The following is a 12,551-nucleotide window of genomic DNA, read 5'->3' on the forward strand; positions in this document are numbered from 1 at the left end:
CATGGTGTATAGAGGTATTGGGTGAGTGTATAACCTATCAACAAACTATAGGGTAATGTATAAATTAATGATTATATCACCATAATATCTTATTATATAACTTATTCCATCACCTCACCAGGAGTGATTATTGATTATTAGATTGTATTAATGGTGGTACTTTTATCTTAAGGCAAGATGTTATGTCATTAGTGATATTATATTTTATGATTAGTTATTTTATTTATAAGCAGGTGAAAAGACATATCACTCACATCGGTCACGTGACATAATTTGATTTATAAGATTTAAAATTTTAAAATTTTCGTAAAAATTAAATCAAGTTATTTCATTAGTGTGGATATATTTTTATTTATGGTAGAATAAAAATATTGCATATTTGCACTTTGAAAAGAAAAAATCTAATTCTAAACGATTCTGCGCACTAATACATGCATTCATTTAATATGATTGGTAAAAAAATAGATTTTATTGAAAATAATATTAATTTAAATTTAAAATATAAAGACAGTAACATTAATACGCAGATTAGTACTTAAACTTATTTGTATGTAATAAAACTCCTTGAAAAATACATAACAATTTGTTGGGGATGGAATGGAAAATGTACAAAGGCTTTATCGGCTTAGTCTAAGCCCTTAAACAAGTGAAATGGGCTTCACGCACTGAGGCGGGGCAACTACTACTCCCTCATTACGTGTGCTAAGTGGGTTTTCATTTTTGCGTAGCACGTCCCTCCCTTTCTTTGGTTTGCCTCCTTCCACCCAACGCACTCTCCGGCAGCGCATTGCCGGCCATCAATATCCAGACGAATTTATTCAGAAATATTTCTGAAGCGACGTTGAAAAGGTATAATTCTTTTTTTTTTTTTCTTTCTAGTTTTCGCTTCTTTTGATGGCCAATATTTTTGCTATTTCATTTTTTCGTTTCAGTTTCTGTACGGAATTTTGTCAAACACCTCGAAATCAATCTAAATGGTCAGTGATAGAGAGCTATAAACACTGCTTCTTAATTCCCAGACTGTAGAGAATACAATTCCCACTGTGAAATAATATTCCAATCAATCCTCTTAATATACTTTTCGGGTGTATCTCGGGCCGCGCCGCAATGCACATTAGCTGCATATTTAGGATTCTGCATCAAGAAACATCTGGTTTTAGAATGTGTGCTTTACAGACAGTCTGAAGGAAAACTAATCTTTGGGAGTGTAGATGAACAGGTAGATTCGTTTACTTTAGTTGGATTAAACTTCGATGAGTCTTTGCTAGTTCGTTTGAGTATATGGCGGTGTCAATGTCGAGAAGGCTTTTACGTTCCCTTTATGGGCCCTTATATGCATTCGGCCGCTGTGATTCTCCAACGATCACATTTCGATCGTTTCGTACTTATTATGGTAAGGGATATATGTATCCGTTATATCGTTAGATTGTAAAGTTGGGTGCTTTTGCGGCTTTGTAGATCTTTATTTGTCCATTTTCCCCCTGTTTTTGACAGACTTGTGCGGCCATCTTCATGGAGATAATATATTTTCTCCAGGATCCTCTGGTCTTTTCAAGGTGCATGCCTATTATACTTTCTTTCATCACTCTTAACGTAAAAAGCCATTCTGATATGTAGACACAGCAATTGTATATTCAACACGTCAATTTGTTTGGTTTCGCTGGCTTGTTGTACTTTTGGCGTTTTAGTCACGAGCCTATATTGTATGTATTATCGTAGGGTGGATCATCTGTCGCAGCTAATAGATGGCTTTCAACATCCATTCTGACCCCTGAATCGGGTGAAGGAGCTTTTCCCTCTCATTTATTGTCCACGAAGCCTCTAGCAATGGCCGAGCGTTCTATAGGTATGAGGAAGAACCTAAATCTCATGCATGAATTTACAGGTACCATGTTTCATAGGAGAAGCATACTTTATTTTTGAGCATGTGTGTTCATGACATAACGTAACGTGCTGTAGGACTTTATCAGGACCTGGTAATTCCAGTAACTAATTTTCACAACGAAGACAAGGGTTTCATGGTTTTGGCTGGTGATGTTTTTGACGTGCCTATTAGGAAGGATATTGTTCATCGTGTTGTACTATGGCAGCTTGCAAAACGACAACAGGTACTTATTGATCATTATTTTTTAGTCTTGGTGGCATGTGGTTATTATGGCACTAATTGTATTAATATAAAAATTGTTTGTGTATATGGAAGAAAACAAAACAATAACCAACCATGGTTATTGCAATGCCCTTATCAAGTTCTGAGGCATTGTCTGGCTGCATTCTGTCTTGGAACTGTTGCAACTGTTGAGTTCAAGTTTTTATTCTCATTTTAAGTGAAGTATTTGATTTAATTTTGCTAGGATTGGGGTGGGAAGGGAGGACAAGTCTTCTGAATAAGCATTTCTATGATATCAAGCCTTTTTCTCACCTGTTTTTTTTTTCTTCAGAAATATGAATATCTACGCAAGTTTTCTCAACTGTCATAATGTATATAGTTACTCTAAAATCTAGCCAAAAAATGAAACAAAAAATGTTATTTACCTCTCCTATGACTCATGCGGATGGAGTGGATGTGGATATCAGTAAGGCTTATTTCTGATTGAGTGGCCTGCAGGGAACACATTCCACAAAAACTATTAGTGAGGTAAGTGGCACTGGGAGAAAGCCTTGGCGGCAGAAGGGTACTGGTCGAGCAAGGCATGGAACATTGCGTGGACCCCAGGTATTTTACTTTGCTTATGAGTTTATTTGATAAGAAACTGATAAAAAACTGATTTTTTTTTTATAAGAAATAACCACTATCATACTTTCTGTCCTCTGCTTATGACTTATAAGGTTCCCAGTGTTACTTTGAGATCAAGATTCTTTCAATGGACCTTATTCAATTCAATGGGCATGTAACAGTTTAGGGGCGGTGCTACTATGCATGGTCCTAAGCCACGAAGTCATGCTATCAAGCTGAATAAGAAGGTTCGGCGTCTAGGGCTGAAGATTGCTTTGACAGCACGTGCAGCAGAAGGAAAGGCAAGACTCTCTCTCTCCCCCTTGTTTCTCTGTCTCTGGTTTGCACTGATTAGAGTTGTTGGGAATTCATTCTCAGTGTACCATGAAAACATCAAAATATGGTAATTTCTTTTGGATCTTGGAGAAGGGATGGGCTATCCTCAGCTCATATTTTGTCTCTGTGCTTAACTAGTTTAGTTTAGGGTTCTATGCTGGTGTTCTGTAGTTTTTGTGATTCCTTGAGTTACTGTAAAAGATCAATGTGAGTCAGTAGTCAGTTTGGAGGTTTACTGCCCAGGTGAGTTTTGAAAAATTGAAAGTCATCATATCAGAGATGGGATGAAGCTGGGATGCCCTCGTATAATAAAAGTGTCTCTGGTGACGCTCAATATTCTGGTTGGTTTTTTTTTTTGGTGGGTGGTGGGGGGGAGGTGTATATTCTTGTTATCCAAGCTCAATTGTTATGGAAAGCATCACCACTTTAGCCTATACGAGTATTCTTGATCATAATTTCTTTGCTGTGCATAAGAAAGATCGTTGTTTTTTTTTTCCTTCAATTTTCTGAACTTAAGTGCCCGAGTTATATTTTCTTCGCGTTCTTTTATTTTCTATATGATTTATGAAGCATAACTTGAGGAAGTTGGCAAATGAACAGCTTCTAGTATTTGACGATTTGGAGGTTCCTACACATAAGACCAAGAATTTGGTGAACCATGTCAAGCAAATGGAGAACACCAAGAAACTTTTGCTGGTGGATAGTTGCCCGATAGGCGAAAAGCTGAAGTTAGCCACCCAAAATCTACATTATGTAAATGTACTGCCATTGATTGTAAGTTGCTGTTCTGGACGTTGTTCCTTGCTGTGAATCAATTGGAAGAAAATCAATTAATATTGTTGGCCTAACTAGAGGTAAGGATAAGTATGGGCCAGTTCCTAGCTGCAATGGGCTTCATTTTCTTTAGGCAGTGAAATTGGTTACAACAGTGGCAATTTTTTTCAAATTTCCAGGATGTTCGATTATCAAAACAACCACCCTCTCTCTAACCCCCAAAAAAAAAATGGTGGTTTGGTCAATTTACCTGGAGGAAAAATAATGTCGCGCATATTCTAGTATCGAAATGTGTGGCTGCATAGTTTCCCATGACTAAGGGGGAAAATTTAGTCTGATACCTCTGAAGTTGGTTTCCTTGCCACTGCTGATGCTTTGTTGCCCATGATTTTGCAGGGTTTGAATGTCTACAGCATCCTGCTTCATGACACATTGGTGATGTCCCGTGATGCTGTAAACAAAATTGTTGAGAGGATGCACACTCCGATTAACCGTTAAAGTACTATGCACTCTATAAGCTCGCCCGCTGTTCCCTGATAATAGGAATTATATTTCTCATCCGTAGAAGAAAAGGAATCCAAAACATAATCATGTTTTACTTCTATCAAAGTATGCACATGCATGGCTGGACATGTTGATTTTTGTTGTGTATTGACATTTGTATCTTCAGCTTAGAATTTTGCAGTTGAATTTAGGCTATTCTCTCCATTATGACTACCAGAAATTAAACGGTGGTTCAAACTTCAAAGAGGCAAGGTAGTCACTTCTTTTGTTATGATTTCAAGTTCAAACTTGTCTGGTTGGCTTGAAAGCGATGCACAACGGTCAGAATCTGAATTAGAAATACATGGTATGTTTTTAGGAATGTGAGTCGTCAAATGGGGTAACCTGATTCTCTGAATATCATCAACCAAATGTGTTTGGACGTTGAAGGATTTATGATTTTTTCCTCCAAGTACGGTCTTTGAGTTCTGTGACACTCTCTCGAGATTGATCGAAGTGTCTCTCGCCTGTCCCTTCATCATATTCTTCTATCGAAGTAAATTCTTATTTTCTATCTTTTTATTAGTAAACAAAAAGTAAAAGCTTATAACTTAATGGCCTGGCTAGGGGTTGTTTGGAAGGTGGGATTCATCTCATTCTCAAACATGATTTAAATACAAATATTTTTCAATTTTAAATCTTCAATTTTTTTATCTAATCATTACTTAATGATTACAACTTTCTCAAACTTTTCAACAAAACAAAAAAAATAAATTAACTTTTTTAAATTCCAAAACAAAAATGATATTATAAAAATTAAACTCTAACAATATTTTAACTTTATAATATTTTTATTCAACTTTTTCACACATTTCCCAAAACTCCATAAAACATCATGTAGGGTTGTTTGGATGTTGAGATGGTTTTATCTGATATCATCTCATCACATCTCAACATCTAAACACCATTCAAATATACACATTTTTTCAATTTCAAATTTTAACTTTTTTATATAATTTTATCTAATCATTACAATTTTCCTAAACTTTCAAACAAAACATAAAAAACAATTTAACTTTTTCAAATCTCAAAACAAAAATTATATTAAAAAATTATATTTTAATAATATTTTAACTTTATAATATTTTTATTGAACTTTTTCCCTCTCATTTTCCAAAACCTCATAAAATATCATAATTCAAATCATTTCATTACTATTCACAAATTATTTCACTATTATTCACAATTTCTTATTTCATCTCATTCCCCAAGCATCTCCCATTTCATTATTATTCACAGATTTCTCATCTTATCTAATTTTCAAACATCTATTTAGAGATCTAAAACTTTAGATATGCTTTATAGAGAAAATAAGTTATATATAAATTTGATGTATCATGTGATAGATTGTGAATTTACTTTATAAAATCATTTTATGAATCAAACTTTTTTCTTAATTTTTCCTGGTTTGGATAGCGAGTTGAAATGATTTGTGAATAATAATGAGATATTTGAGTTGAGATGAGATGAATTAGAATAGTTTGAGTTAAAATGTTTTATGGGGTTTTGGAAAAGACAAAAGATATTTGCAATCGTGAATTGTGCAACCACACGTAATCGCTTTGAAAAAAGTGAAAAAAATATGAGATCCACATAAAAAAAATTTTTTTTTTTAATTATGGACTCCACTCTTTTTCAAACCGATTATGCGGCGTTTAAGGACTTCACGGTTGTATGTAGAATTACTCTATAATTTTTATTTTATAATTTGAAAATGTTGAATTGTTTTTTATGTTTTGTTTGGAAGTTTAGGAAAATTGTAATAATTAGATACTTATGATTAATAGATGAAATAGTACTTAAAAATTTAAAATTGATAAGTGTTTGTATTTATGGTGTTTGGATATTGAGATGAGATTGGATATATGAGATTAGATGATATGTGATGAGATAGAAACATCTCTCTATCCAAACCAGACCCTTCTAAATTAAGAAAAATACTTGGGAAAGATAAATGTATAATCAATGTAACTGGATTTAATCGTTAACATCAAATGATACTCAATTTAACTAGCTAGGTTTAATCGTTAACATCAAATCATGTTATCAAATATATTAAAAACGACCAATATTGGGCCTACCGTCATGCCTCTCTCTCTCTCTCTCTCTCTCTCTCTAGATCCTCTTTAGTAGTTTGTTAAATCGTATGCCCACTGTAGTTGAGCTTATAGAGCAAAATGGAATATAGGTGAGAACAAGTTCAATATTGGCGGATTATCCAGAAAAAACGGAAGAAACCAAAAATAAGGAAAGTCCAACTTAATAGTTTATTTGTGGGTGAAATATATATATATATATATATATATATATATATAGTTGGTGATGTGGGTAAGTTTATTTGGAAACTGCACCCATGCAGTCTCTTGGTATACAACATTTACTAACTTAATTTAATTTGCTCTTGGAGAGTCGTATACTTAACAAAAATACTGCATGCCATTAATTTAGCTAAAGGCATCGGCATGGTTTCTCTTCTCCCGTTCGTAATTTTTATGCATTTTTCATCATGTTCTTGATCTATCTCAGTTGGCCAGCCAAGCGTCGGAAGAGATGATGACCACTACTGGGGGCTTGCACGAGGAGACAACTCTTTCCCTTGGGGTGGCAGCTCTTTACTTGTTGTGTGTGGAATGTACAGCTAGCTTAAACTGAAGATCAGTGTTAGTAACTTATGTATAAGATATATAGTTGTCGAATCTGCTAGGTTGAATATTGAACTTTCATTCTGTCCAAAAAGAGATTTCAGTTCCACTCTGGATTGCTAAGAACCCATTGAACTGAAGGCCAGCATTCCAGACTTCCAGTAAAAGAAACTGGATTCCGAAGTCCGAAACTCTATTAATGGTTTGTGACTGATCACATCATAGCTCTTTCTAATCCTGTTTAGTTGAGCAGCTTTTGTTATATTAGTATGAGGTTCATTCGTTTATATTGTTGTGGCCAGCCTCTTTTGCACCTGCAGCTCTACTTTGCATTACTAAGAGCACCGGCATTACTTGCCTAGCCAAATGCAAGTGAAAATTAAAATTTGGCTCATTTCACACTATAAGTCTTACATTGTGTAAGAATAGCAAGAAAAATCAAAAGAGAGCAGAGGGAAAAGGATGAAAAGTTGCTACTGCATTCGATTGATAAAAAAAAGCTTTTACACAGAGATGTTGCTTTATACTAAAAATAGACCAACAAACTAAGGAATGTTTACAGCATTGTACCAGCCCTGTACAGCTAAGGATAACTACTTCTAAAATTACAAAATGATACATTACAACTCAACTGGAATGAGGACCATCTAGTAATTTAACTACAGATTTATTACAAGAGGTAATTGCATGTGATGAAGAGTGTGGCTGCATATCAGAATCATCCATATTGCCACGAACAGCTATGTCCACATCTGAAGGCTTGAGTGTACTGATGCCATGCTGCTCTAATAATCCCCCCCCACCCCAAGATGGAGAATAGATGTTGAATTTTCCCATCTTGGACATATGTGAGTAAATGAGATAAGATAGAAGGGATTTAGTGAAGATCATGTCAGCAAGTTGTGACTTTGTATTAACATGAGCAGTGTGAATGCTGCCTTCTTGTATTTTATCTCGTATAAGATGACAATCCACTTCAATGTATTTTGTCCTTTCATGAAAAACTGGAATAGCTTTTATATGTAAGGCAGCTTGGTTGTCACAAAATAAGTCTGCAGCTTGTGGATGAGAAATGGAAAGGTCAGTGAGCAACTGTTGAAGCCAGGTGAACTCAGTACAAATAGATGCCATTGCACGATATTCTGCCTCAGCAGAGGACCTTGAGACAACTGTTTGCATCTTGGATCTCCAAGAAATAGGGGACTGACCCAAGAAAATGCAAAAACCAGTTACTGACTTACGGGTGTCTGGGCATGAAGCCCAATTTGAATCACAGTATCCTCTAAGATGGATGGAAGAGGTGGAGGAGAGGAGTATTCCTTGGCCAGGGGCATTTTTAAGGTATCTTAATACCTTGTGAGCTGCAGCAAGATGGGATGTAGAAGGATGGTCCATGAATTGACTTAGCACTTGGATAGGATAACAAATGTTTGGTCTGGTTAAGGTTAGGTAAAGTAAACGACCAATGAGCTGTCTATAAGAGGTGGGGTCAGCTAGAGGTGTCCCAGAAGATTTGCTTAATTTATGATTTTGATCCATTGGAAGCTTGAGAGGTTTAGAAGCTAATTGCCCTGATTCAGCAAGAATGTCTAAAGTATATTTCCTTTGGCAGAGATGAATACCAGTAGGGGATCGAGCAACTTCAATGCCAAGGAAATATCTTAATGATCCAAGATCTTTAATTCTGAAGTTGGCATTCAAAAAAGTTTTGAGGACTGAAATGGAGTCAAGTGAATTACTAGCAACTACTATGTCATCAACATAGACTAGTAGTGCAGTAAAACTTGTATCAGTGATATGAGTAAACAAACTGTAATTAGACTTCGATTGGGTGAAACCAAGTTTAATCAAAGAAGTGGAGAACTTATCATACCATTGGCGTGAAGCCTATTTGAGTCCATAGAGGCTTCTGAGAAGCTTACAGACCTGTCCAGGTTGACCTTTGCTGTAGCTAGGTGGTCTTTGCATGTATATCTCTTCATTGAGTTCACCATTGAGGAAATCATTGTTAACATCAAACTGTTGCAAGTGCCACCCTTTGATTGCAGCTAAGGCAAGTATGGTTCTGACAATGACAATTTTCACTACAGGTGAGAAAGTTTCATGATAGTCCACCCGTTCCTGCTGGGTGAAACCCTTAGCAACTAACCTTGCTTTCTTTCTCTCAACAGTACCATTAGAATGATACTTAGTTTTATAAACATATTTGCATGCAATGGGAGTTTTGCCAGGGGGCAAATCAGTAAGGATCCATGTATGGTTAAGCTCTAAAGCTTCAATTTCAGTATCCATTACCTTACACCAATCAGGGTCTTTGGCAACTTGCTTGTAAGTGAGTGGATCATGATGTGAAGAAATAGTAGCAGAAAATAAAGAGAATGTAGGTGATAAGTTGGCATAAGAAAGTGAGGAAGAAATGGGGAAAGGAATACCTGAAGAAGCTGATGCCATGCTCATTGATTGAGTGGATGAGATGAAGGTTGCTTGTTGGCAATGGAAGTCTTTGAGATATTGAGAAGCTCTTCTTGTTCGAGTAGATCTCCGAAGAGGAAGTGGAGAGGAAGGATCTATGATGGATGAGGTGGGAGATTTTGGTGATGGGTTAGTGAGAGGAGAAAGAGTAGATGATGGAGATGATGTTGCTGAAGGGATGGGCAAGGAAGTGATAATTTGGTGTGAAGCAGAAGGTAACAATTTGGAAGATGATAGGATTTTAGATTGATGATGGAAGGGAAAAATATTTTCATGAAAAGTAACATCCCGAGAGATAAAAACTGACTTGGTGTGTATATCAAGTAGCTTGTACCCTTTGACCCCAAAAGGATAACCAAGAAAGATGCAATGTCTACCTCGAGGGTCAAATTTTTGTCTGTGTTGAGATATTGTAGAGGCAAAACAGAGACATCCTAAAATTCTCATGTGAGAATATGTGGGGGGTTTTTTTAAAGAGAAGCTCAAAATGTGTTTTATTAGAAAGCAAGGGGCTAGGAACTCGATTAATGATGTAAGCTACAGTGAGGATGCAGTCATTCCAGTATAAATTTGGAATATTAGACTGGAATTTGAGAGCTCTAGCTATGTTCAAGAGATTTTGATGCTTCCTTTCTGCAATTCCATTTTATTGTGGAGTTTCTACACAAGTTCTATGGTGAATGATACCCTTTTTATTGAAGAATTCTGTCATTTGAAACTCAAGGCCATTGTCACTTCTAAGAGTTTGCACTTTGGTGTGAAATTGAGTTTCAACCAGGTTACAAAAAGCTTCAATGCATGATTTGGTATTAGATTTGGCCTTTAGTAAGTAGATCCAAGTACTCCTAGAGTAATCATCTACAATGGTCAAAAAATATTTTGTTCCATCATATGCTGTTACTGAGTTGGGTCCCCAAATATCACAGTGAATGAGTTAAAAAATTGTGTTGCTTTTATATGAGCTAATTGGAAATGGTAGTTTATGGTGCTTTGCAAGTGGACAAACGAGACATGGAGTGGTATGGGTAATAGTAGAAACATGATTCTGAATAAGAGGATATTTGATTACATTGAGTTTAGAAATAGGTGTATGGCCCATTCTACAATGTCAGAAATCAGAAATTAGATCAACATCTGTGAAAGTAGCTGAAACAGAAATATTTTTATGTAATGAAGTAGAAAAATGATCTAAGAGAGCTGTTGAGGACACTGGTTCAGCAAGCAAGTGGTAGAGACCATTCTTCATCTCACCCATGCCAATCGTGGTCCATGACAAAAGGTCCTGTATGAAACAAAATTGTGAAAGAAAAATAAAACAGCAAGAGAGTGAGTTGATCAACTGTTTGGCAGAAATCAAATTAAAATAGAATGAAGGAACACATAAAAAATTATTTAATGTTAATGTGGTGTTGATATGAACATTGCCAATGTGAGTGACAGGTGTAATGTGATTATTTGGGAGTTTAACAATAAAGGAGATTGGAGATGTGATAGAAGAAAAAAATGAGGTGCTGCAGACCACAGGTGCTACAGACCACATGTGGTCTGTAGCACCAGTGTCAATGATCCAAGGCAAGTGTGTTATGATGATGTGTGGAAATGAAGGAGGTGAAGCAAGAAGCGATACCATTCATGGTGGAGGAATGAGTACAATCTGCCTGGACATTATTGACTGAATGACTAGCAATGGAAACCTCCTTTGTCTGCAATAGAAATAACAGTTGCTGTTATTGGTCCTTAGTGAAAGTAAAGTTGTCATCTGGTGAATCTGTGGATTCAAGTGAAGTCATATTGGCAGAAGAGATGCCATGCTGCTTAGCCTTGCCATGTAGTTTGTGCCCAGGTGGATAGCCATGTAATTTATAGCATTTGTCTGCTATGTGACCTGTCATATGACAGTGAGTACAGATGGGCGCTTGGGCATTTCCTGCCTTGAAGCATGTATCCAGAACATGCCCTTGAATTTTACAATGGCTGCAAAAAAGTCTGTCACGTTTTGGTTGCTGGGATGATTTGAAAATTGGTTTATATGGAGGATATGATGGTTTGACAGCAAGGGCCATCGAGTCAGGTGAAGGAAGGCCAGACAACATGAGGTGTTGCATTTCTTGCTGCTGGATCATGAAGAAGATTTAAAAGCATGATTTGATCTAAAAGCATGATTTGATCACGGGTAACAAGGAATGAATCATTCAAACCCATGAGAAATTGAATGACACAATCCCTTTGGTATCTGTCAAGTAGGACAGCAAGTTTTCCACAGGTGCAATCAGGCATAGGATCATATATGATAAGTTCATCCCGCAGTGTTTTAAGTTTGCCAAAATAAACACTAATAGAATCATTATCATGTTGCAAACCTGATAAAGCCCTTTTGAGCTGAAAAATCCTATGACCATTTTGTTAGGTGAACCTGTCTTTGAGTTCATTCCAGATTTGTGCAGCATTATGCACCAAGGTAATACTGGATTTAAGAGAAGGGTTGATTGAGTTGTGAAGCCAAGACACAACTAAGTCATTGCATCGTTCCCATGCATCATGAAGAAGGTCAGTGGTCTTTTTTGGTTTTAGCAAGGTTCCATTGATGAAACCAAGTTTGTTTTTGGCACGAAGAGCTCAAGTCATAGCTCTTGACTAGGTTGTATAATTCTCAGAAGAGAGAAGGTCAGGTACCAAGGCTAGTGAAGGGTTGTCGCCATGGTCGAGTTTGTAGGGATTGGTAATGTTGGTGAAATCCAAAAAAAAAAAAGATTTCACATATGAAAACACTAAAGATGAATATAGAGCATCTTTACGGTTTTATCTCAAACAGTGCATATGCATTTTATTCTTTCATGTTTTAGCATGGTATTCAGAGCCTAACAGATCTGCCACGTCCTTTTCGTCTTCTTCCTTTTTCCTCTTCAATGACATCTTATGATAAATCCATCAACACCAACTCAAATCCCTCTCTTCTCAACTCAGCCACACACTTCATTATAATAAAACTTATCATCGAATTTTTTTTTTTATGGAATGCACAAATAGTGTCGTTTCTGAAAAGGCATCAATTGTTTGGGTATGCTGATGGT

General features: G+C 36.2%; 1 protein-coding gene across 2 annotated transcripts; it reads left to right on the forward strand.

The window, feature by feature from the left end:
* Positions 1-654: 654 nt before the first annotated feature.
* On the forward strand, positions 655-4,547 carry LOC108981537 (50S ribosomal protein L4-like). 2 transcript variants are annotated; one of them, XM_018952751.2, is made up of 9 exons: positions 655-849; positions 1,212-1,393; positions 1,495-1,556; positions 1,720-1,846; positions 1,960-2,108; positions 2,606-2,713; positions 2,896-3,015; positions 3,650-3,823; positions 4,220-4,547. In XM_018952751.2, the coding sequence occupies exons 2-9, from the start codon at positions 1,282-1,284 to the stop codon at positions 4,319-4,321; spliced, it is 954 nt and encodes a 317-aa protein (XP_018808296.1). In that variant the 5' UTR covers positions 655-849; positions 1,212-1,281; the 3' UTR covers positions 4,322-4,547. The 2 variants fall into 2 exon arrangements, with proteins under 2 accessions (XP_018808296.1, XP_018808297.1); XM_018952752.2 differs by having other exon boundaries at positions 1,220-1,393.
* Positions 4,548-12,551: the final 8,004 nt, after the last annotated feature.

The sequence above is a fragment of the Juglans regia genome, chromosome 4 (assembly GCF_001411555.2).
Source record: "Juglans regia cultivar Chandler chromosome 4, Walnut 2.0, whole genome shotgun sequence".
Classification (NCBI taxonomy): domain Eukaryota; kingdom Viridiplantae; phylum Streptophyta; class Magnoliopsida; order Fagales; family Juglandaceae; genus Juglans; species Juglans regia.

Excerpts from the sequence above, each read along its gene's own strand:
- LOC108981537 (XM_018952751.2), top strand. The coding sequence starts at position 1,282 with ATGGCGGTGTCAATGTCGAGAAGGCTTTTACGTTCCCTTTATGGGCCC. Across the intron at positions 1,847-1,959 it reads AATGGCCGAGCGTTCTATAG|GACTTTATCAGGACCTGGTA; the intron begins GTATGAGGAAGA and ends AACGTGCTGTAG. Across the intron at positions 2,109-2,605 it reads AGCTTGCAAAACGACAACAG|GGAACACATTCCACAAAAAC; the intron begins GTACTTATTGAT and ends AGTGGCCTGCAG.